Raw genomic sequence first — 27069 nt, 5'->3', positions numbered from 1 at the left:
GATTTTATATATATATATATATATATATATATATATATATATATATATATATACATATACACATACATACACACACACACACTGATCAGCCATAACATTATGACCACTGACAGGTGAAGTGAATGACATTGATTATCTGGTGGCATCTTGAAGTGGGTGGAATAAATTAGGCAGCAAGTGAACATTTTGTCCCTGAAGATAATGTGCTGGGAGCAGAAAAATGGGCAAGGGACGGGATTTGAGTGACTTGGACAAAGACCAAATTGTGATGGCTCAGGGCTGTTTTGGTGACAAAAGGGGGACCTACTCAATATTAGGTGGTCATAATGTTATGGCTGATAGATGTATATATTTTTTAAGGGAACTGTTTTACCTGTCAAAGGATTTGTATTTTTTGTCCATCCAGTTCTGAGATTTACAGCATTTCTGAGGCCCCACAACACAGCCCATGTGTCCGGCCCACCTTCAGCATGTGATTGGACTCAAAAGAGAAGCTTCACTCTGTTGGCATCATCTCTTTTGAGCAGTATGGGTTTTTGGTACATATCAGAGTAAGGATGCGCACAGGGCACTGATGGCATGCAAAGTAAAGTGACCAAGAGGAGCCATTTAAAAATCACTTGAATAACTCATTGCAATGGGCTACTGCACTTCGTACAACTTCATTGTTCTTTGTGCTACTCTACTGTGCTCCAGTAGAGGCTGGCAATGCTGCTTGGGACTTCAGAGTTCTCAGCCCACTACAGGAAGTTAGAAGTTGACTACATTTCCGGCAGGATCATTCGTTTTTCAGTACTTACAGCGTTTTAGCAGACATAACATGAGGAAATGAGCACATCATTGGAGAGCTGTGCTAAACATGTGTTAGATTTTGCCCAGACCGAGCATTGACAGACGTCAAGCCAATTATACATGATATTCTGAAATGTCCATTGGTGTCACATGCAAAAGTAGGCTTAGGTTAGCAAAGATCACTAATTATTATCATGGCCACTTCAGAAGAGCTGCAAATTATTTCTAATATGTATATTTACACCTTCACACATGGTGCATTAATTAGCAGAGCTATAAATAGCCCGTGCCTAGAATGTTCACACAAATATTAATAGAATTTCCCTTGATGTCTGTTTTGAACCATTCAGAAGGTATCACAGATTGAAAGTAATTATCATTTACCAGCATGGGAACTCATGACCATTAAATAATTTGTTAATGTTTTCCTTATTCTGGGAAATAATTATGGCTTCATTATGGAAATCGCTCTAATTCGGATATTTTGTGCATCCAGTCCACAGAGCTTGAATTTGTGCTAACAGATGAATTTAAAAATTATTCCCCCAAAAAATCCTCTCGCTGCATAATGACAAGCTAACAAGAAAACAGATCTATTTCATGTTCCACATTTAGGGGAATAACAGATGTAATAATTGCATCATTTGCAAGTTATGCATATTCAGATTAGCTAACAGTTTTTTATTAGGTGTCTTTGGTAGATTGGTCCCAATTCTAAACAGTGTAAATGGCGCTGATCATTGGGAAAGACTCATATTAGGAGAGTGAGGCACAAAAAAACTAAAGACCAGAAAACAGTGTATACAGGAATATATCCCGGAACCAATGTTTCTGATTTGGAAAGTTGAATGCTAACTTCTCATATTTCTCAGGACAGGGACTTCAGTGTTGAGATTCTAAACAATAATTCTGTGAACCTTCCAAACACACATAACCATTGCAAAACCAAATGTTATACATAAGTAAATAATTAGGGATCACCTAAAGGCAGACAGGGTAGGGTAGGCTTTGGGGACATGTTCTGCAAATACATGTCCCCAAAGCAGAATTCCTCTCACCACGCTGCGTGTCTATCTCACCAGTGGCGATGTGGACATCTGCAGTGGCCCTGCGAGCTCTCCACCTCACCATCAATGCTGGGCCCCGGCCTCCTCCACGTCCAGACCGTCTGTCGGCTGGCCGACTATCTCCACTGCTGGGCCACCCGACCTTCATCCATCTCTTGGTCCAGTCCTCTTGTGTGTGCGGTGAGAGCCCCTAGCTTCTAGCCCTGGGACGGCCACTCCGCCGGTAGTTCCGCCCCTGGGGCTCTCCATGACTGTTCCTGCACCAAGGAGGAGGAGATAAAGAACCGGACAGGCACTGCCACAGACAGCTATCTGCAGGTCCCCAGCATGCTGCAGAGGTCCCTACATGCGTGGGAACTCGGACGGCCACTGCTGTTTAAAAATTTAAAGGGGTGGTATCGGCCTTAGGAATCGGGGCATTTTTATGAGTACAAATACTAGTATCGGTGTATATATATACACTGTTATGTGAAAGAGAGTTTAGGGAGAAGGAACACTGTTGTGAGAAGGATATGTAGAGAGAGCACATTACAGGGTGAAGGTGTTAGGAATCAGACTTGGAAAGTAAGAGCTGGATGGGGAAATACAGGTTTGCTTGCAGTCTGTCTGGAGTGGAGCCCTGTTGTTTGCAGTTGCTGTCTTGCGTGTGCTTTAGTTTAAAGGGTCTTGGTACTTGTGCAGTTATGATACTTAGCCAGGAATGGTAAATGACTGTTCCCTAACTAATATCAGAATCCAGCATGTAATTCGCCCTAGTGTTCTAACACAAAACCTCAATAATAACTTGGCACAAAGTTGAACTTTTGTTGTGCAACCTTATAGATCTATATCACCTGTAGGCTTACCAGTGGCATTTGAAGTATCTAATGTGGATGCTGGAAAGGAAGTCAGATGCGTGTTGGAATATATTTCTTCCCCCTATATCTTCCTTCATCTGAAAGAGCTTAGTTTTGATAGGATCTATTTTATATGAACATAATTGAATTGATATTTAATGTCCCTTTTATAAAAGTAATGCCTGGACCTTTCAGAGTGGCACTGTATCCCCAGTGACAGCTGCAGGCTGCCCATGATGCCACTCAAGCTAACCTACATACATAAAAGAAAAACACAATGAACTGCCTAAAATGTGTATATTAGATTCGGAAAGATGTTAACTCTTCTTTTACTCTACAGGATTTTGTATGGCAACAAAATTACAGATCTTCCCAAAGGTGTGTTTAGCGGCCTTCATGCATTGCAGCTTCTGTAAGTAAGGGTTTATTCTTATCTCACTTGCATATTTCTACCCAGTGTCCTTTGCTGTGCATGTGTGTTTAGATGGTGGGGGTGGGAGGATTATGTTTAAGAAAGCCCGTCATGAGAGAACTATGTGGGCGCCTGCGACTGACCTGCTTGTGAAAATGCTATTTGTCTGTCTGCTTTGCCTGTTATACTTACAAGTCACAGACCCAAAAAACAAGCTTGCAGAAATTTAAAGTCTGATCTGATCTGCTTATTTGTTCTGGGTCGGTGACTTACTGTTTTGAAGCTGTGGGAGGAACATGACTGATAGGCAGCTAGCATTTTCAGAAGGCGTCAGCATTGGCAGCCTCTATATATCTTTTATGATCTGTTTCCTTTAAACTTTCTAACCAGGAATTTTTTTTACTTTTCATCAGAAAGCTTTTCTGTTTATTGTGCATTTTAGCTTTCAGTGATATATTTACTGCTAAAGGGATCTGATTGTTTGGCTCATATAATGCAGACACGGGTCAGGCCACCTTATCTCTAATAATCTCCATAGAGATGCACAGGAGGTCAGAAAAATCCCAACCTGCATGATCACTAGCATTGCCATTGCATGTTTCTGTTTACAATGTATTATTCCTGTTCTATACACAGGGAAATGTTTATACAATTGTGTTTGAAATATCAATACAGGTGATCCTTTAGAGCAGTGGTTCTCAACCTGTGTAACCTCAGGACCCACATTTGTCCTTAATTTGGTCATTAAGTCGCACTGTTCCGGTTAGTGGGATTGAACTGTGGGCGGGAGGTGCATTTTGGGTGCCATTCAAATGAATGGCAACGCACAGTAGGTGCATTTGTGTGGTACAGTGTGTTAATGGCACAGGACTGTTCAATTACCACACTGTACTAGTGTGAGCGGGCCCTCAGAAACACTGACAGACACATACAACCAAAGACACATTCTCACACACATACACACTCCAAAAGAAAATGTTTTCTTTTTTTTAAAGATCCACCCAATCTCCCTACTTTACGATAAATGCAGTGTATCCTCCAGTGTGGGTTGCTGTCCTGTGATATGTGTATTACTTGTACAGCTCCCTTGCACGCCCTGTAGAGGTGCCGGGAGCCAGAATGTGACGTCACTCCGGTCCAGGCACCTCTACAGGACATGTGAGGGAGCTGTAAGCAATGCATGTATGGATGGAGCTCCCTCGCGTCCATAGCTCCATCCCATTCCACCTCAAGCTGACACTCAGGGCCAGGCAGCATATACTGAATGGTTGCTTGGAGCGAGAACTGTCAGTGCAGCGCTAGGAAGGGGCTGAGGAGCCTCTCACCTAGAAAAGTGGAAGACATGCGGCGACCCACTGAACACAGGTGCGCGACCCACTTTTGGGTCACGACCCACTAGTTGAGAACCAAGGCTTTAGAGAATTGGTTGTCCACCAGAGTTATGTGCATCCCTGGCTGTACTTTTAAGTGTACAGGGAGGATACTGTACCTGAATGGCTGCATTCAGTCCAGCTGATCATTAATCCATTCCTCTAAAAGTAAGCTGCTAAAAGATTTGGACACCAAAGCTCTTACATCTCTCTCTGATTTCTGGTCAGAGATGTCTTCTCCACTGGTGGAGTGGTTTAAATTAAGAAGGTAGTATGCCTCACTGTGTCATGATGTCATAAATGTGTCATGAATGCGACACATTTAAACCATGAAACCACTCCTCCAGTGGATCCTAAAACTGTAGCAGGAATTGGGGATGGGGAGTGTGTGACAATGAGATGGAAGGTGATGCTATGCTCTTGGAGTTAGACAGCTTTAGGTGTCAATAGTCTAGGGCATTGGCGTAACTAGAACCTTCAGGGCCCCCCCCCCCCGACTAGAACCTTCTCCCTCGCTGGGCCCCCCCAACAGGCAGAACGCCAGGGCCCAGTCGCAATTGTGACCGTTGTGACCCTGGTAGTTCCGCCAGTGGTCTAGGGTGAATGTATATATTGAGTAGGTCTTGACCTTAAAAATAGATATCAAAACACCTTATATTTTAATGTCCATAAAATGTTGATGTTGGAATAATAAGGTTATTTGTCATGAATTATGCACATAGGGTACCCAAGCACCCAGCCAACCCTTGAAGAAGCACCACACTCAAAATGCCTCAGAATCATTAGCGTACATCAAGCAATCCGTGGCAATCAAAATCCAAAAGATGTTTTAGTTTAGTTAGGATAATTTATAGTTATTTTTATAGTTACAATCAGTAAAATAAAATGTTGATACTGAATCATTATCGGATCTTAAAGAAATTCGTACCTTGGCCAGTCAAAGTTCTGCTGTTTGCATAATGTAGTATATTGTAGTATATTTTGGACCGCACATCAGCCATTTTTTCCATGCAAAGGAAATTGGTTGCATATAATGTATTCTGCGGGTATTTGTTATACAATTATATAAGAGCATGGTCCTTTAAAAGCAATGAAGGACAGCAGCCTGTCCTTACATAAGCTTCAAAGTCCGAGCCAGAGCTGAAATGTCACGTATGGAAGTCTCTTTATAGAATATTCATTAAATATGTGTTACAAAGTATTGACTGATTACCTTAGAACCAACATTAAGCTAATAGAAGCTTATAGAACTGAATTCAGATCAATGCAGTCATCATGACGGTGCTTTTAAACTTTATCCTTGTGGTTTACACTGAACATCTTCTCACTCTCAGACTTCTAAATGCCAACAAAATTAACTGCATCCGGGCTGACACCTTCCAGGACCTGCAGAACCTCTCTCTGCTGTCACTGTATGACAACAAGATTCAGAGCTTAGCCAAAGGAACCTTCTCTTCTCTCCGTGCCATCCAGACCTTGTGAGTATTACGACGGCAGATAAGCTGTTGGATGTGCCACCTGTTGAGTAACCTTGTGCAGCTAAAATTGTGATTTGTCCTTTATTCAGGCATTTAGCTCAAAACCCTTTCATCTGTGACTGTAACCTGAAGTGGCTGGCAGACTTTCTGAGAACAAATCCTATAGAGACGAGCGGGGCCCGGTGTGCCAGCCCTCGCCGACTTGCCAACAAACGCATTGGGCAAATTAAAAGCAAAAAGTTCAGATGTTCAGGTATTTTTTTTTTACTTTGATGATATTGCTCTTTAAAGCTGAAATAACTAAAATATGCAGTTGATGTACCTACTTGTAAAATGTTTATAAGTCTTGTGATCCATGCAGCCCTGAAAGACACCAGAGTCATAGGGTGCCCACACACCTTATGATAATCGTACGATAATCATGGGAAATCCCGCGATCGTACGATTATCGTAAGGTGTGTGGAAGCCGTGCGACCTCTACTACTGTAAGGTCGCACGACTTTAAACTTACGAACATGTTCGAAAACCCGCCGAACATCGTGTGTAGCATGTTCGTAAGATAAAAGCCGGACGGGCCGGTGTGCACAAGCGCACACTGCCGTTCGGCATTGCGGTAATCGGAAGCCCGCCCCTCAGGGGGGCGTGGCTTGCGATCATCGCAAGTACGATCTGCCTGTCCAAGATAGGCAGATCGTACGTTTTTTTAAGTACCTTACAACCATCGCAAGACAAAAGCCTTGCGATGGTTGTAAGGTGTGTGCCCAGCAATACACATTTCTACTTTAACATGTTTTTTTACACTACTGTTCAAGTTTTTTTGTTTTTTTTTTAGACATTTATACATAGTAACATGTTTGCCGTTCTCTATTTTGTATGCCATATACCGACTTATATATTATTCAAGAGGTTATCATGTGAATATCTGGGAGCGGGATTAGCAGTTCTGCATAATAATTGAGATAGAGTCTATTGTTTTTGGTCAGGTCAGACCTAACTCATAGGGGTTGATTTACTAACCTTATAAACACACCACGAACATGTATACACCTCTGTAGTGTGTTCCCTCCCAGCATGATCTATGGGTGAAATCTAAACACCTTTGTAGTGTGTACACACCCAGCAGGTGTGTTGTGCAAAGCCAAGAATGAATTGCAAGGTGATGTTGTGTAAATTAGCTCTATGTTGTATTGCTTGCGTTGATGAATGCAGGAATGTAAATGCATGAGCTAACCAATTTTGTCTAAACTGTGAAGCAGCATTATATATGCATCATGTGCGTGATTTTCCATATATGGCATTAGTGGAAATATGCTTTTAGAGACTTTTTGGTTGATAAATACGCTTTGCTGTGTGAAAATCACACGCACCTGGTGCGTGCGTGTGTTTAGGTTAGTAAATCACCCCCATAGACTTCCACCAATAGAGGGAAGCACTAAGCATAATCGTTGTACAGAACTGCCACACAGGATGCAGAATTTGTATTTGTAATAAACAAATATGGCTAGTACCTGGATATGTACTTATATACTGTGTTCCCATACCATACAAAGAAACCTTTTTTATTATTATAATACAGGATTTATATAGCGTCAACAGTTTGCGCAGTGCTTTACAATATAAGGAAAACATTACAATCATAATTAGACTCTAACAGATTATGTGGATTGGAGCAACATTCACCATTTTAATTCCCAGAGAATTGTTGTACAAGTCATTCTGAATTCTGAAGCTGGTCGGATGACCAGTGAAACATCTTCAAGAAAAATACAGCAAGTCCAGTTGCCTTGACTTATTTTTTGCAGATATACCATGACCCGGATGAATGAGAACCTTCGTAGACATTTTCACAATGACCATGTTTTCTTATGACAGTTGTAAGGAGACAATATCACCTTTGCTATGCAAGGCAAAGTGTCTTTGCAAAGGACCCCCTTAACCCCTGAAACTCACTTTCTGCCTTTGTCAAAGAGGGCAACAATACCCATTGCTTCTGGGTACTGGGAAGCATGGGACTTTCCTCCCATGTGACAGTTCTCAGGGCTAGCAGCAAATATCTAGGTCATAAGGATCAAGTGTTCCTTATGTTCTATATTTTAAGTAATAAAATAGTTTAAATTAAGTTCTTAATAATGTGGAAGCATATCCTAGGAAGCAGATGAAAAAGCATCGAACCATGCATTTAATTAGGAGTACATTATTTGGAACTGAACTGGAGACATTTGGAATCGTCTATAACATTTTGAATGCATCCAACAGGGAGGTTGATAATCAAAGACTTTCTAGTAATTGTGGGTCCGTTTTTGATTCTACAATGCTGTATTAAAAGACAATGACAATGGGGGTGGGAATTTATCAAAACTGTAGCAGCGGTGCATGGCAACCAAGCTGTGCATTGCAACCAATCAGCTTCTCTCTTCAGTTTGCTCAGTTAAGATTTGAAAATGAAAGAGAGAAGCTGATTGGCTGCACCAGTTTTGATAAATTCCCTTCAATGGGATTGATTTTCTGAAGGCAAATCAGCTGTTCACTTTGCAAGGGAATTTTACCTTAGTTTAGTGAATGGTGAAAATTCACTTTGCAAAGAAATCCCAACCATGTGCCAGGGGGAAAAAAATGTATTTTTGCACACCTATGGTCACCCTTAGGCTAATTTCATATGGGCTGGTCAGGAGAGGATCCGTGCACATATCCCCTCCTGATCACAGCAGTATAGAGCGGATGTCACTGCTGTGACATCCATGTCCGTACAGTTTTTTTCCCCTCCACCTTGCGATTGAGGAAATAACAGAAACTGCCAGACCCCATGTTGGTCTATGTGACCCTATGTTGGTCTATGTGACCCCATGTGTCCATTTACATCAGATTACCCCCGATCGGGCGAAACAGATCTCTGATACGTCTGGTGCCCGGGACCTGGCTGGAGGCGGGGTTAGCCAGGTGTAAACAGAACGTCCGCTGACACACGGCTGTCCATAGACTTGAATTGGGCATCCGATCGTCCATGTTTTCAAAAAACTGACAGGCGGACCCGATCGGACTGGCCATGTGAAAGGGGCCTTAGTATTGTTTGTGTTTTAGGAGCCTAAACAGTAAGGCCCCATTCACACACGAATGGGCCTGCACGTACAGCTCCGTGCTGCGTGCGGGGCCATACCAAGCAGCTGCCGGGAAGGACAGGTGCTGTGTGTGATTAGTACGCAGCCCCCGTCCTTCTCTATGGGGCTACGCGGCCGTACGCCCCCCTACGCTCACATCAATTGCAAGTCCGTAGGGGTGCCGGCGTATGATCGTATTCATACGCTGCCGGAATGCATCCTGTATGCGTCCCGGCCAGAAAACCGGCACCCCTACGGACCTGCAGTTGAGGTGAGCGTAGGGGGGCGTACAGCCTTCCGCAGCTGCAGAGATCGGGAAATGTCTCCGTGCCTGTGATTGGCACTGCAGCGCTGTCAGCTTCCTGTCGGGCTCGGCACGTGGAGTTGCGAACACGCCCGAGCCCATCACTATTCGCAACACGTCTGTTGAGCTGAGATTTCTGCACAATACCGCACATGTATGACATAAACAGGGCACATGAAAACCAGTTCTTTTCTATGTGCCATTAACACCATACATGTGCTGTGCAGAAAAACTCAATGGACATGGTGTGAACAAACCCTGAGGGTATATTTCTCTGCTATTTAGAAATGAACACTTATGTTTACGTTGGGGTCAGGTTAGTCTTACCTGTTATGTTATGACATGCATACATCAGTGTACACCGAATTAAAGTTTTTTTTTTTATGACTGGAATTAGTGTGCAAGCAAATCCATGTGCCGTGTGTGCATAACTCCTTTACATCTGTAGTAAAACTGTAACCCTGCCTGTGAATATAATCTCACTGTTATGGTGTCTGTTTGCATCTTACATTCACACAAGCAGGTATTTCAATATTGGCTCTTGGGTGTGACCACTGAGCATTTCTGAACTGCAAATAAAACTCGAAAACATGGAGCAGCAAACGTTTCCCTGTTCTGCTGATAGAAGATACTTTTATAGTATAACTCTGGGGAAACTGTTTTTATTAACCCCTCCCCCCCTGCAAATGTTAAGCGCTCATTTTGGTGTAGGGAAGAAAATAACAAAGTTATACTCACCTGAGCCTAAGACAGCTCTCCCTCCAGCCTCACTCCTCTTTTGCTGCAGCGATAGAATGTCCCTCTCCATCCTTACCTCCTACACACTTTGTATAGAACGTGATTACTCAAGGATCTTAGACCGCTGCAGCGGAGGGGGCTAAAGGCTCCAGGGTTCGGTGTAAGAGCAAGCCAGCTCCAAGCAGCGGGCGAGTATAACTTTATTTTTCTCTGTAGACTGATGTACACTCTGTATCTCACCATCCTACCGCTGAAGCTGATTCATCCACTGCATGAACTCACAAGGCTGAAGTGAGCACTCTTTAATTACGCTGCCTCAATTTCTACAGAGTCATGGATTGCCCAGGCTCCATTCCAACACCAAATTAATGTTAAGTTCAGCAAACGGCTTCATGGCACATTGGTGGATTCATAAAATCTGGTGCCTGCTGGCGAGTAGGAGGAGGGAGAGCGTGGGGTTTGGTCCACCACCGACGCGTTTCTTCCATTTGAATGTGAACTTTCTCAGCACTCCAGCTGTGGTAAAACTACAAATCATGTCATACCTGAGGCGGTTAGCCTTGCAGTGCCTCATGGGACTTGTAATTTCGCAACAGCTGAAGTGCCAAGGTTGCCTACCCCTGTTGCAGTATTAAAAAGTACCTCTTGCTTGCCATGAAAAAGACATTGTCCTGAGGTCCCTTGTGTCACTTAGGAAAAAAATAAACCTTACACAGTTTCTGGCTGCCCAAAACATTGAGGATATTTGACATAATTGGGGATTGCAGAGGATGTGTCCACTATATGTGGATGACCAAAATATACAGCTGACCCCTCTGCATATTTTATTATGAGCAATGTGTAAGCTAAACATTTTTAAACCATGAATACATAATATGATAAAATCATTTACATTTACAGGAACTTTTCATGTGTGTATCTGGAAAAGACATTAGAAATAACTATAGATCCTCCCGAATCTTTGTCTCTTTCTACAACACAACTCTGGAAAAGACATTAATGCAGTATTGTCTTTTTTTTTGTCTGGCTTGTTTCTTGCCACAGGAACAGAGGACTATCAGCTGAACAGCGAGTGCAACAGCGATGTTGTCTGTCCTCCCAAGTGCAGATGTGAATCAAATGTGGTGGATTGTTCCAACCTGAGGCTCACCAAAATCCCAGACCGCATCCCTCAGTCTACAGCCGAGCTGTACGTATGGGACCTTTGCCGATTCCAGTTTCACTTGTCTGTGATTTGTTGGCATCCCTACACGTTCTCGCCATCTTTTGCAAAAAGCAATTTACTTGAACCATTTTCTCTATGAGAAGCTGCGGGATTTACCACACATCCATATTTTCCCACTAAAGCCCAAAACACCTAAAGTCAGGTTCACAACCTGAGCCAGCACTATAGGAAGAGGCACTCAGCTGCAAAGGGAAGTTCTTCCCCACCATGAGAAGACATGAGGATTTAAAAGAAAGAGCAGCAAAGAGACGTGAAACAACCATGGATTACAGTAAGGCACACATTACAGTATTGGTTTATGTTAAAAAATCTGAGGGTTTAATGTCACTTTAACCCCATAGTTCTCCTTTAAGAGAAAATGAGACATTAATAGTTCACAGCTTGGCGTCCAGATAATAAACTGAGCAAAACAAATGGCAAACGCACTCATCAACTCATAACCAGCTTTTAAGCAAGGTGCACATGGAAGGGCTTTATGCAGTACAACAGCAAAAAGTTTCCCAGCACATACACCAGCCAGGATGCGAAAAAAAAACAACCTTAGTGTAACCTTAAATAATGAACTGCTCACATGCCTCACCTCACTGTGAATTATTGTATTAGTGTTTGCACAAAAATGTGCAAAAAAATGCATTAGAGCCATTGTTTCTGGAATTTTTGCAGTACATGTACCATATGAGAACAACACGAACAGTTAAAATGCAAAGCAAACTGCTAAATACACAGATAAATAAATCGGTCATTGTATATGTATTTTAGCAAAGGATTTGCATTTCTGTTCAGTCAGTCCGGAGATTTACAAAGCTCTGCTGTATACCATAGCCAGCCCGGAGACCTGACTGCTGTTACGTAATGCAACTAGATCTTTTTTCTGTCCCAAGACTGTGATTGGGAGAAGCAGCAAAACGTTTCAAACCTCCCAACTGTCCCTCATTTGGAACCAAATCCTTCTGTCCCGCTTTCCTCCTCAGCTGTCCCTCTTTTTGGTCTGATATATAGATATCAGGATATATAGGAGAAGTGATGGTGAAGAAAAAAAAAATATTCTGGGTTTAGCCAATCATTTTTGGCATACAAATTCTTAATGGGCACCTTACAAGGGCATGGCCGGGGTGTGTCCATTGCATAAATACAATGAGGGGAATTTATCAAAACTGGAGCAGACAAAATCTGGAGCAGCTGTGCATGGCAACCAATCAGATTCTCTGTTTCATTTTCAAAGCTTAAAGGAGAACTATGAGGTGAGTGAAAATTACTCCTCATAGTTTGAGCCGACGTGTGACAATGAAACTGTCACACGTCGGCCCAATAGATCGGGAAGTGAGTGAACACATACCGTCACTCGCTCACTTCTTGATCATCTCCCTGCAGACAGCGGTGACTGTCAGTCACGGCTCCCCGCAGGATTTCCCCCCTCCCCGCTCTGATCCTCCATCGCTGACTGGAGGAACGGACGGGGGAGGGGGCGGGTAAAGCTGGCTCTTCCTCCAGGTAGGCAGAGCCCGCTGTCACTCACACAGGTGGGTGGATCTCAACAGTAATGTCGGGATCCTTCCTGGCTGCGGCAGTCTCAATATACGGCGAGCTGTAGCTTGCAATATACTGAGCTTTGGGTCACGGAAGGAGGTTAGTATATGTCCCCCGGTGACCCTTAAGAGAACTTTAATGTTTAGCTCATTTCTCAGTCACTCTGCTCTCTCCTCTTATCATCATGCTCATTGTTAGCATAGGAGCACTGCAGAACAACCGATTGGCTGCTTGTGCGGCTTCCTCCTTTCCCAGTCAAAGTTCTGCCGTATAGGGAGCTGAAAGAGCCTGAGATCAAGTTATACTCAGGTACTGGCACTGGTTGCATCAATTGTTACTTTTTATCTGGCCTGAGCACAAATCTCCAATTGTAATGCAAGTGTCTAAAATAATATAAAACCAGGATCAGGATGATATATTTATTTTTTGTTTCAAATGTGTGTCTACTTTGAAAGAAATACTTCCCCAGAGATGTTCCTGAATGGCCACAACACCTTTACAGCTGCAGAAAGACCGCGGCCCTGTCTGCAAATGTAATCTTCATTTTATGATGTCTGTTTGCATCTTTACATCCACTCAATCTTGGTTCTTGGGTGTGCCCGCGTTTCCTCCGCACATGTCATAATTTAAGGTCTCTGGAACACAAATAAAACTCAACTCCTATGGAGAAGCAGGAGTTTCCTGTATGTCAGTCAGCATTATGTAGAGGGGGAGGTGGGGGCACAATATTATCGGTGGTGCCTCTGAACTCCATATCATCTGCTCTTCATAGAGAAAAACTGGTTAAAGGTGATAATTGGCTCCGTTAGGTGGTTTCATCACCTCATTATTGTAAAACCATATTGTGTTTTTGATTCGATTGTTCATGCTCTAGTTTGAACTGCATGCATTGTTTCATCGGCTTCTGAGTACTTTAAAATGGGGGTGGAGGGGAGGGGGGCAGCCCTGTATTTAAAGTGACACTAAACTCAGGAGTTAAATCTTAAAAATACATTCAAGCAGTGGCATCACAAGGGGGGTGCGGACCACACACGGATGTCACCATTGCAGGGGTGACAGCAAAATGACTGACAGTTATTTTGCTGTCACCCCCTTTAAAAAGTCAGGCACTCGGCCATGGACCGAGAGCCCGACAGTATCTGAGAGGAGGGGACCCGGCGGCATACTTCATCCCACCGGGTGAACGTCCCCTCCTCTCTCTGCCGGCGTCCATCACCAAGATGGCCGCTGGCAGGCGTCATTCAGACGGTCGCGCATGCACGATGGAGACACCAGGCCTCGGGACGTCCCTGCATTCAAGAACCTCAACTATTAATAAAAATGTATCTTATTTGTGTATCACTCGGCTGTAGATCCTCCAATCATCTCTGAATTGGTGCTGACACTGTCCTTCCTTCTGGAGGGGGGCTACTTTTGTTCCCCATGGTCCCTGTGTGTGTTGTAAAGTAGTCACCGCTCCAAGCTCGCTCCTGTGATAGACTATAACTTGAATACAAATCAGTAAACTAAACGTGAGATTGTATTCCATCACAGGAGTGAGCTTGGAGCGGTGACTACTTTGCAACTCACACAGGGACCATGGGGAACAAAAGTAGCCCCCCTCCAGAAGGAAGGACAGTGTCAGCACCAATTCAAAGATGATTTGAGGATCTACAGCCGAGTAATACACAAAAAAGAGACATTTTTGTTAATAGTTAGGGTACTTGGATGCATTTTTAAGGTTTAACTCCTGAGTTTAGTGATACTTTAACAGTACACATGCTTTTATGTACCAATGTAAGAACTATTTAATAACACAATATCATGTATTCTGATACAGGCGTCTGAACAATAATGAGATCTCAGCTCTGGAAGCTACTGGTCTCTTCAAGAAACTTCCGCACCTCAAGAAGATGTAAGTGGCTCAAACTGACAGGTCACAGTCTGCAAGGCGTATTTATGTATAATTGCTGTTAATAATTAGTTTCATCCATGTACGTTTCCACTGAAAACCTGTTGCATTGGTAAAGTTTTGGTAGCTGAGTTGGCTGCAGGTTATATTTTATTTTCCAATAGTTTTTACTAAATATAGTTCTAACAAACAGAGAAAGGAATGTCCATGATAAAGCACAGTAATGTTTGTGGATTGGAATTTTATAATGACAAACACTTCACTAAAGGAAACCAGCTTGGAGAGAAATATTCTAGCTGTGTGATTTCTATACATTCTGAGTCACAGACCTGGATCATGCATGCAGCAGAGGTCAGGGGCTAGTGATCATACTTAAATATACGTGATTTAGAAATCATTGATGCCAGGATCAGACAGACACGCATGTAGCATCATAAGACGTGATCCGCAGTGGCAGCCTGGGATCAGAATTTCTCTTGACAGTTTCCCTTTAAAAGGGCAAAATGATCATCAACCTGTTTTGGTTACCAATAAAGTATTCCAGAAGATCTTATAGAGAAATGATTATGTACTGAGAGATCACAGCAGCTTCCTATACCCTCTCTACTAGTAATGTTCGACAAATACTTCACTAGAGTGTCTCCCATTCTATGGAACTCTCTACCCCAACCTGTCCGTCTATCTCCCACACTGACTGCCTTTAGGCGATCCCTTAAGACTCATCTCTTCAGGGAAGCCTATCCCACCTCAACCTAACCACTGAACAATCACTTTCTCAAACAATCACCCCCGCACAGCTACCTCCTCATGTATCACTTGCCCCTCCCTTTTAGATTGTAAGCCCTCACGGGCAGGGCCCTCCTTACCATCTTGTCTTAAATTGTATTGTGACTGTAATGTCTTCCCTATATTGTAAAGCGCTGTGCAAACTATTGGCGCTATATAAATCCTGTATAATAGTAATAAAATACCTTGGTGGTCAGATGAAGAGTCTGGGCCTTGCAACAGACGATAATAAAAAAAAACCATTACATCTATTTTAACTACAACTTCATGTGGTTACCTGGCTCTCAACAGTATAGACTGCCATCTAACATTTGCATGACTATCTTTCAGCAACTTGAGCAACAACAAGATCACAGAGATTGAGGATGGAGGATTTGAAGGGGCAACATCAGTGAGCGAGTTACACCTGACAGCTAATCACCTGGAGTCAGTGCGTAGTGCCATGTTCCGTGGTCTGGAAGGGCTGAGGACACTGTGAGTAGAGAAATATATTTTGTTCAGTGTAAGCATTAAGGCCTGCGTTGACAGGCTTTTGCATTCCCTTAGTTGTCTATAGGAATGCACAACCCGCTTCAAGCAGGTCAGATGCAAGCCAGATGGAGATCAACTGCAGCTCAGATGCACCTGTCAGTAAATTCTGAATGACCTCAGAAGCATCTCAAACTAATGCCATTGACACAAGCCCAAAGTTCATCAACACAGAACCTTATAAATAGGTTGCAGTTTTGTGCATCATGTATTGTATAGATGGAAGGGAATGCTGTAAATGGAAAATTGTATTCTCCTGGTTATATCTGGCAGGTATACCTTCCTGGACAGTTAAGTGTTAAATTCAGAGTAAACTCTTCTGCACAACAGTATTGCACATGAATGAACATTATAAGCAGTGGCTAATTTCCCGGTTAGGGCTGGATGTCGCTCTCAATTTTCATTCCAGGTCATTCAAAAAAACAAAGCTAATTGTTGTGCATGTAATTTCTGCTTCACAGGATGCTCAGAAATAACAGGGTCAGCTGTGTGCACAATGACAGCTTCACCGGCCTCAGGAACGTCCGCCTCTTGTCCCTGTATGACAATCAGATCAGCACAATCACTCCTGGAGCCTTTGACACACTGCAGTCCCTCTCTACACTGTAAGTAGAAGTTAGCTGGAGGTAAGAAGAGAAGAGCAAACAGTTAGGAATTGAGAATCATACGTGGCATGGACTTAGCTACTTAGCTGCCTTGGGCAACATAGACCCGTTCTTTGCTAGAGTTTTCATAGATTAGTCCATTGAGGATTCATTGTTGGATGTTCTTGTGTGCCATAGTTTGTCTTAAAAAACCTTATTTGCCATTGCGCCATTTTTGGAATTGAACCTTAGGCAATATTAGGTAGACTGCAGAATGTGCGATAGTGATTCTTTGGCAAACATTATACATATTACATTGTTATCATATTCTGAACAAGCCGTAAAAGCACTTTAAAACAAGTCCTCATTCGCTCCTGTAGTTATAGGCATTGTGGGGAAATTTAGCTTCAAATTTCACAACAGTGACACTGAAGTCACAGCTTCTTTCTCCTTGGCAGCCCACTGAAACCTGACTTTAGAGTCTCTTTTCGTGATCTCTAAGGATCAATTACATCACAGTACTTGCAGCTAGAGAGATCAGGGATGGCTTGTCTTAAGGCCCCATTCACACAGGTGCGTTCATTCCCTCTCAGCAGGGGATCCAGAGACTGATCAGATCAGAATGGAAATTAATGTCTCATATGTAACATCCTACAACGAATGGAAATGTAATTACATTTAATTGCAGTAATTTTAGAATAAGGTGTATGTTCATTTAAAATCTTTATGAGCACATGGGAAGAATGCATCGCTTGTTTTAGCGGTGTATGAACAAATGGCTCTTTTCCAACAATACTGTCATGCAATACTTTATATCTTTACAGAAACTTGCTGGCCAATCCTTTCAACTGCAACTGCCAGCTGGCCTGGCTTGGGGATTGGCTGAGGAGAAGGAAGATAGTAACAGGAAACCCTCGCTGCCAGAACCCAGACTTCCTGCGCCAAATACCACTGCAAGATGTGGCCTTCCCTGACTTCAGATGTGAAGAAGGTTTGTTGTCAGATATTTTAGCTGCTCTGTATCACCTTCCATAGTTTTTTTTTTGTAGACACAAATCTGTAAATCACCACAGTCCAAGGACACTGCAAATGCTGGCTTTGTAATATCTGCAATGCTTTGTATTGCTTGTACCCGAGATGTGATGTGTAAAACACTAAACCCTGCTAGGCATTTCACTGCATATTCACTGCCTCAAATGTTTGATCTAGTGATCACTGCCAACTGCAGCTACCGGTAGCAGTGATTGCTTTCGAGATAGCATGAAATCTCCCTGGTGGGTCCAGGGCTTCCTATAGGAGTCTTGCTCAATGAAAAAATGTATTTTAATTGCTAAAATACCTTACAAATCCTCATAAAGTGAATCTGTGTTTTGCCCATGCAAGGCAGAGCAACAGGTTAAATTAAATGCAGATTAATTCAGCCACCAGGAGTGAAAGTGTTGGGAATTGTAGCTTACACAGGGCAATCGACTTCCAATGTGACAGTGCTAATTGGCGCAGGTGAGTTGCATGCTCCTCCATACCTGGAAGTACCTAGTATCCAGTGCACAACAGAGTGCTAGGGGATCAAAGGAAAGGGAAGTATATACTGTTTGGGATTGAGGGGGGTAAAAAGAAACCTATTGCTTTGCCCTGACAGGAAAAAGCACAATTTATAAACTGGCCATGCAGAGTAGAACAGTTAGATGTGAATGCAGAATCCAGTCTCCTTGCGATATCTCATCTGCCAATGGGGGATTGAGAGGGAGCTGTGGGTACACAGTGCCAGGAAATATCAATCAGGTAGGGTCTTCCTGTCCCGGAGGACAACAGAAAACGAGAGGGACTCTCTACAAGATGAGAGACTAGAGTGTCCTCACTAGAAGATGTGTCTCTATTGGAAGAGTAACCATCTTGTTCAAGTGACATCTTTCCATGTAGGTGACACTAATCACAAGGAACAAAGAACTTGACAGAGATTCTAATCATTCTCTTGTTTTTCCAAAAACTAAACCTTTTGGCTATACACACACTTTACTGTCTATATTTAATGCTATATTGTCGTTTGACAGGTCAGGAGGAGCTGAGCTGTGCTCCACAGCCTCTGTGTCCTCAGGAATGCACCTGTCTGGATACAGTCGTACGTTGCAGCAACAAACACCTATTGTCACTGCCAAAAGGTATCCCCAAGAACGTCACTGAACTGTAAGTATTATTCCAGGAGTCATGTACATAAAACCCCTGCTGACGGAAATATGAAGGCTTGCTACTGCTGATCTTTTCTTCGGTAAATGTTAGTTGCTTGGCTGTCATGCTAATCCACTCAGGGCCCCAGAACAAGAATGCGGAATTAGGAGTTACTTACAGGCTTATTCACAAAAGGGTGAAGGGTTTGGAGAATGGAGGAGAAGGGAACAATCTAAGACAACATCGCTGAACTGGAAAAATTGTCAATTCAGTTCACTTTTCAGCTCAGCGATGTTGTCCTAGATTGTTCACTTCTCCTGCCTTCCTCAAACTCTTCACCCTTTTGTGAATATCCCTTTTAATTTGCTGCCTGCTTGTTCCAGGTGTGTTGACTTAGTATTAAAGTCAGAGACAGCGACACAACTAGTATTCTGAGCAGGACATGGACAGTGGCAACCTACCTATTTCTGTCAGTACAGGTGAATACACGCAGAGCAACCAATCAAAAATCCTTTCAGTTATTCTGCTATATGAAGTGCCTGAAAGAACAACTCTTTTTTTTCATTCCCTAGAAACCCTTCAGCTTCTCATTTTAATTTTCTAGCAACAGGAAGTGGAGATACTGACTGGTTGCTAGGAGGAAATTACAGTTCATTCAGACACTTCATACATGGGGCCCGGTTTCCACACTGATGTAGAGGGATGAAATATGAAATCTGGTTCCAATGTACTCTTTAATGCTGCTGTTGTTGCGTATTATCTGCTTCATTTATCATTTATCTTAAGTTTGCTGACTAAGTCCTGCACTGGAAAATGACAGTTGCAGAATGATTGATTGAACCTGACTAAGAGTCGTGGAGCAACAGAGAATAGTTCTTAAGAAAATATCACATGATGCCAACTTGTTAAATCACCTCAATACCAGCACGTTACACCTTTCCAGGCCCTTTGTCAGTGTTGTGATAGTTTGAATGAGAATTGTCTGGTCATGCAACGCTGTACCTGAATGAATTTTATAAACAGAGCTTTCTTTTGGTGGTATTATTCTTTATAGTTCTCCTTTAACCTTTAAAAGTTGCCCACTGCAGCTAGTCTTCCGTTATTAGGGTAATAAAACCTCCCAAAAGATGAAATGCATTGTACTAAAATTACATTGTGTGCAATAACTGGATGTCATGAATAAACCAAAAACAGTACAACAATTATTCATGCTCAGTAGTGCTTTATGATTTAACCCCACCCCAAAAACAAATCCATAATCATTGATGGTCAGTGGCATTTTTAAACCTCTTACCCACCACCCATTACTGGTGGTCAGTGGCCCTCATAAATCTACCACCTTGAATCACAACCCTTCAACCATCTACCAACCAGAGCAGATTGGTGGTAGATGGGGTAATATTAATAGAGGTAGGAGTAGATATTTCTTTGTTACAATATATTTTTATGCAGTGTAAATCTATAAGTGATTAACTTCTGATTTTTGTAAAATGTTCCTGATATGTATACTTGTTCCCTGTCAATGCCTCAGATTGTTTGTGCCAGAGCTTCAGTAGTGTGCTTAAATGAACACAGAAATTGTTCACAGAAGACTTATAATGGAGTTACATAGATGGCAGATCTGTTTTCTCTATAGAAAAGGAAACGGTTCTTGCGCCATATCCATATATCTTCAAAATCAGGAATTAAAAGAAACCTATTCATGTATACAAAAAAATCCTATGGGGACAGGATGTGAGTTGGCAGTCAAATGTATAGCTACGTTATCAGAAACACATGGGGACTTGGGTGCTTAGCATGCACCTGTGCTATGTTTGCACTGAACTCGGTTAATAATCTTATCATGGTTATATGTAATGTAATAAGGTGTATTTGCACTCTGTTAAGTGAATACTAAATAATTATGATTTTCCCATTGCAGATACCTGGATGGTAATCAGTTCACAATGGTGCCTGCCCAACTATCTACATTCAAATTTTTACAGCTGGTGTAAGTATATAGTCATACACACACATATATATATCAGGCTGGGGGGCTGCAGAATGATCTGGGGGCTGATTGTAGGACATTTTTGTAGGCGAGGCCACTGATGTGTGCTTTCACCTCTGTGTCCCTCCTGGCCCTGCGGACCTTACTACTATATGCAGCACTGTCAGTACTGACATATTAAATCTGAACTCCAGACAAACAGCTAATTATACAGATCAAATATGTATAAGGGAGCTGGTTTACTTACTAAAGTATTTGTATTTCGGTCTATCCGTTTCTGACATTTACACAGCCCTGCTACACAGCTCAGCCAGTCCGTTGACACCACTTTCTCTGTTATAGACTACTGTATAGAAGGAATAGAGTGATGCAGTGGCACCACAAGGGGGGTGCGGCCCGCACCCGGGTGACACCAAAATGACTGACAGTCATTTTGGTGTCACCCCCTCTAAAAAGTTGGGCACTTGGTCATGGACCGAGAGCCCGACAGTGTCAGGAGAGAGGAGGGGATCTGTTGGCATACCTCATCACGCTGGGTGAACGTCCCCTCCTCTCTCTGCCGGCGTCCATCACCAAGATGGCCGCGCACGCGTGATGACGACACGGCGGGGTGTTACCCGGTCTAGAGACCGGGTGACACCCGGCCTTGGGACGCCCCTGGAGTGGTGTTCTGTCTTCTGCCCCAGGCTGCTGAACAGACAGTGAAAGAGCAGCAGCAGCACACTGATGAAGTCGCCCCTCTACTCATATTTGCATTCAGTACTCCTTATTGGATTACAGTGCTGCCACTCCTCCTAGTATGAGCTCCGCTGCATAGTGGAATGCAGGAAGTTGATACCAAATCAATAATTGTATAAAAAACATTGAATGATATAAAAAAAATGTGAACTGTATATTACCGAGTATCTAAGATTGCTATTTCTTTTTAATCCAATTTTCTTTAGATGTGACCCCTTTGCAGGTGATGAGAGCTGCAAAATAATACCACTGTGCTAAATCACAGAACTGTAGAAATAGTTCCTATAGAATAGACATGGGATATCTGCTGCTCTTCAGCGATTAGGGAAATCCCAAATTATCTGCTCACTAGTGTCTGGCATGTTGTGGGAGGACTGATTAGAGAGGGCTCCATGTCCATGGCAGGTTCACACCATTTTCCGTACCAGTTCCAGTGCAGTATATTTCCGGTCTGGTCTGGTCTGGAACGGGCTGCGCTGGTGTAAACAGAGCCCAGAAATAGCATAGGGATACATTAGGATGCATTTTGGGTCCAGAAACAATCTGGTCTGAAGATGATCTGGATGTGGTGTGAATGGACCTCCAAGCATGAAACTTGATCACTGTGATTCTGTCTCAGTTACATGCTGGAGAAGGTGATGTTTTAATCCTTTACTATGTTTCTAGAAGTGGCTTCTTTCCGAGTTTGTCGGACTTCTTTTATTACAGCTACCTAGGTCAGTAACCAGGCCAGGGAAAAGCAGCAGGTTTACTTCAATCCCACCAGCAGCATACACTTTTCTTTTATTAGCTCCCTCGCTGCTTTATTCTGCATCAGTAGGCGATGGGAATACCCAGTACTTCCAGGTATGGAGGAGCATCTGACTCTCTCCATGTGACAACACTGGGCCAGTCAGAGTTGTCACAGGTCCGTGTGTAAGCTGTGACTCATATCTTTTGCAGGGCTTTTCTTTTATGCCTGGCCTCTGAAGTAAGAAAGTATACATATCTGTGGAGGTCTACAATGATCCTACATGGGCAAAGCACATATTCAATTTACAATTGTATTTCTTTATAGTGCTCATAGAAACAGTGAAGCAAAACCAGATGATACCCAGAAATGTAACCAATGTGTTTAGGTCTCATGTGCAACATGTTTATTATTAATTTTAATAACATATCTCATGGACACTGTTACTACTAGATCATATCTATGGATTATCATCTCATTACATGTGTCTGGATTCCTTTATTTGTTATTTACCAGTGATAAGTCATTGTGATGCTGAATGCATTTCTTTATTATTCTGACCCATCTCCCATCTCTCTCAGAAATCCCTACCTTTTGTTTCCTTTGTTATCCCTGAAAAGTAATATCTCTCCTCCTTCACCCCAGGCATTGTCATAATATATCCCATCTAGTCTTTTTTTTACAACACAGTATATCATTGTGTTTTTCCCATAGCTATTTTAATCATTTGCGTGTTGGGTAACTATATCTTCCTTATGAAAAGGTCACCAGCATCAGTGTAGTGTTCCTCTGGACAGATTTTCTTTGATTTGGGCATTCGATCTCACATCTTCAATACTAGAGGAACATATTCGCAGGCAGGTCAGCGTATTTACCACCTAAACATAGTGCTATGAACACTGTCCCTCTCCCTCACTGTCCCTCTGGACAGATTTTCTTTGATTTGGGCATTCGATCTCACATATTGGAGGTTTATTCTCGCAGGCAGGTCAGCGTATTCACCACCTAAACATAGTGCTATGAACTCTGCGTGTTCAGGTAAAGATATGCTCCCATCAAAACATTTTAAATTGAGTCAGGGGATGTGGCATACAGTACCTTCTGCGCAGCCCCAGTTGGCTGCCAGCCTCACTAGCTAAGGTGCTTTGGCATCCACTCTCCTTATCTTCTGAATGTTCCTGAATCTGTTGTGAAAATGTATTGTGTTCCAATGTTTCCAGGATTGCCCTCTCTTGGTGCCGTAGCACAGTCTTGCCCACACACTGTAGCAGCAGAGGGTTGTTGCACAGAATTCCCCAGCCCCTGTACCCCTCCACTACCAGCTCTCATCCACCTCGCCCCTCTCTCTAAAGGGACTATACATGTAAAACTATCCGCACATGCTTTAGTCTGATCATATGTGTGAAAATTGCAACTGTAAGTGGGTATCATTTGATTCCTTTCAATCAGTTTTCAGATCAAAAAAAGAGTTCAGATCGAGAAAGGAAGCAGTCAGGCGTCCGTGATGTTTTTAAATGCTTTTTCTACTCAATCTTTTACGCCATGGAAAACAAATATATAAAATTATGAGAAATTAGAAATATATGGAGGCTGTAAAACAATACTTCTAAATGATCCAAACTGGTTTAAAAAGTGTGGCAAGCTTACAGCACAGTAGCGCAAATGAACAGGTTCACTTAAATGTCAGTACAGTGGGCACAAGCTGCACCATCCTGTGCCTTCCCTTTATTCCCACATGGCTCTGTTTGTTTGCTAGGAGCAAAGAAATGAAGCCCTGTGCAAGCATCAGCATTGTCATGTAAGAGGGGGAGTGAATGTTCCCCTATACCTAGATGTCCCGGGGATTTCTCTTTGCTCCCTGCAGCGGAAAAAAAAAGAGCAGCAAGGGAATGGAAAGATGGTAAACATAAGCTGTTGTTGAAGTACAACATTAAAGGAAACCTGTCTCTTTGGTCTGCATTGTTTCCTTTAAGGTAAGTATTTGTAAAATGAATACCGTGATCTGAAGTTGGGGGTTATAGAAAAACCTAACCCACTGCTAACATTGCTGCACGTATATATCAGCACAGACTTACTAGTTAAAGTAATCTGGAGTTTCTGACTGTTGCAATGATTCCTTTATAAGATTAAGTAAAATCAAACACAGAAAAAAGAAAAGAAACAGGGGTCCCCTCGCTGACAGAGCGCATTTCTGAGGCAAGGTGGTTTATCGTGCGGATTTAGCTGCGTGATATCCCACATTTGCATAGATTTGCATTCAAGTCTATGGAAGCTGTTCACACCTTTGCAATTTGTCACGCGGTAGAAATCACCTGTCGCGCAAAAAGGTGTAGGAGCTATTTTCGGGCAGTTGTCGTTTGATTTGGGTCCCATAGACATCTCTATGCATTGAAAACCGTGCGACAACCGCACGGTTCTCAAAGCAAAATCGTGCAAACAAAATCGCACGACGACCGCACGAAAACAGCTCACCTGCTCAATCGCCTAGGTATGAACATAGCCTCATTTAAGCAGGATGGAGGGAATGTTTCTATATTCACTGCAAGCTGTGTGCCGGATCTCGTTACACTTGGGAGCCACACTGCTATTCTGTGACATTTTATAACATGCATGTAAGCACGGGTAGGGAATGAGAATGTTACATGTTACTAATTGTGCTGATCTCTTGGATTTTACAGAGACCTGAGCAATAACAAAATCAGCTCCCTCTGCAATTCATCCTTCACGAACATGAGTCAGCTCACCACATTGTAAGTTCATGTCTGGTGACATAGGGTCTTGTGTGTGTAGTGCATGTGAAGAGTCTGCCTCAGCCTAACCTGCAGGTGTTGCAAATATTTTACGTTTAAGTCATATATCCTTTTGTGAATCATCAGATTTTTCCAAGCAGAAGTCTTGACCAGTCTTAGATCACTTATTATATATACACTGATCTGCGTCTGGGATAGGCAGGAGCATCCCGAGGCTCTCTTTTCCTTGAATGACTACAAATGTTAAGGATAACAGACCATGCTGGCACCTGTGGTGCTTCAGCAACTAGCTTGTTCATGGCAAAACGGTGCCAGCATATACTTTTTTTTTGTATTAAATAAAACAGAGAAACCTCACATCAATATGTCTGTGAAGGTTCTCATTCATCCAGGTCATGGTACATCTGTAAAAAATAAGTCGAGGCAACTGGTCTTGCTGTATTTTTCTTGAAGACGTTTCACTGATCATCCAACCAGCTTTCTCAATTCAGAATGACTTGTACAAAAAATTCTATGGGAATAAATATGGTGAATGTTGCTCCAATCCACATCAATGTTCCAGACCAGAGACATCAGATTTTATTTTGAAGTGGTAACGCATCGGGCGCCTTTCACTTTTTATAAATGTTATGTAAAATATGAAGATAAGAAAACATCTTTTTTTTATTTTGAAGTAGAATCCTGTTCAGTGCCTTTTTACTTTTTATAAATATCAACATTATATCAAACATGAAGATAAAGTAAAAGAAGGAGTCTGTTTTATTTTGAACTAGCAACCCTGTTCAGTGCCTTTTTACTTTTTTATAAATATCAATATTATATCAAATATAAAGATAAGAAAGAAGGCCAAATATTGGTAGGATAGTAGAAAAATAAAATACAGACCTTAAGGGAAATCAAATGAGAATAAAGCCACATAAATCCGATAAAGCAATCACCTTTTATATCTGTGCTTTTCCTTATACCAATTCACATTTCAGAATATGATTTTGTATTTGTCCTCTGTGTATTCAATTAGATTTCAGTCCTTAAATTCACATTGGTGCATTCAAAACATCAATTGGACTGTCTACTTCCAAATATTTTCAGTTGATGACTACGAGTACTCGCAATGTTTCTTTGTGTCATGTATAAACTTTTAATGACTAGGAAAAATTACCCCTTGATAGATTTCCCGCTGCCAGCTTTTCTTCCTATCACCAATTAATTAGATATCCACTTTTCTATAGATGTAAGGAAATCTCTCCTGCATGTTAATTTAGATACAAATTCCATCTCCAGTAAAAAAAAAAAATGATTATCTTCTAGATTTCTTTTTATAAGGATAGCATCTATAAGAATGAAAATCTGCTGTTTGGTTAGACTGTGTTATGAGAAGTCAGTATGTTACAGAAAGTAATTATCTGCGTGCTTTTATCCCACCAGGATTCTGAGTTACAATTCTCTGCGCTGTATTCCTCCTCTGGCATTTGAGGGACTGCGATCCCTGAGGCTTCTGTAAGTATGACATTTTGTTTGTTGTGTCGGGTGTCCCTCCTGAGCCCGTGTTTTGGGAACACCTGCCTCATGTGGTGAGTGAATTTCTAACACAGATTATCTGCTTCAGATCTGTCCACGGGAATGACATCTCCAGCCTGCCAGAAGGCATCTTTTCTGATGTCACCTCCCTGTCTCACCTGTAAGTATAGCTGAAAGGGGTACTGCGCGTTTTTATTATCTTCAGTAGTCTGACAGCCAGATGTTATCATAAAACTGCTCTTCCATAACGAGGACTGGACTCCGCTAGTCAGTGTGGGAAGACAGTTGGCGTTTGTGGTTGTAATTTAGTTTAGATTACTTTAGACATATTTCTCCAAATTACATAAAGATCCCATGACCAGGCAAGCTCAGATCTGAAGCATTATATATAATAAGATCACATCACATTATATAATAAAGATACAGGTTCACATGGAAGATCAAGACTGGCAGCTTGGGACCTCTCATGTGTATGTGTACCAAATATGAACTATACGTATTAACTAGGGTTGCACAGATACCAAGTACAGTACTCGGTACAAGT

At 42.2% G+C, this 27069-nt stretch overlaps 1 protein-coding gene across 3 annotated transcripts in view; it reads left to right on the top strand.

Moving 5' to 3' along the window:
* Positions 1-27069, top strand: part of SLIT1 (slit guidance ligand 1) — a 279649-nt gene that overhangs the window by 216898 nt on the left and 35682 nt on the right. For all 3 annotated transcript variants that reach the window (XM_018565734.1, XM_018565736.1, XM_018565735.1), the window contains 13 exons: positions 3036-3107; positions 5812-5955; positions 6045-6208; positions 11137-11281; positions 14664-14738; positions 15852-15995; positions 16511-16654; positions 17458-17624; positions 18685-18817; positions 20721-20789; positions 24936-25007; positions 26433-26504; positions 26614-26685. In XM_018565734.1, the coding sequence (XP_018421236.1) occupies positions 3036-3107; positions 5812-5955; positions 6045-6208; positions 11137-11281; positions 14664-14738; positions 15852-15995; positions 16511-16654; positions 17458-17624; positions 18685-18817; positions 20721-20789; positions 24936-25007; positions 26433-26504; positions 26614-26685 (1473 nt within the window). The remainder of the gene's footprint in view (positions 1-3035; positions 3108-5811; positions 5956-6044; positions 6209-11136; positions 11282-14663; positions 14739-15851; positions 15996-16510; positions 16655-17457; positions 17625-18684; positions 18818-20720; positions 20790-24935; positions 25008-26432; positions 26505-26613; positions 26686-27069) is intronic.

The sequence above is a fragment of the Nanorana parkeri genome, unplaced genomic scaffold (genome assembly GCF_000935625.1).
Source record: "Nanorana parkeri isolate BGI_ZX_2015 unplaced genomic scaffold, ASM93562v1 scaffold881, whole genome shotgun sequence".
Lineage (NCBI taxonomy): Eukaryota > Metazoa > Chordata > Amphibia > Anura > Dicroglossidae > Nanorana > Nanorana parkeri.
The sequence above is the reverse complement of the archived record's forward strand: the minus strand, read 5'-3'. Positions and strand labels throughout refer to the sequence as shown.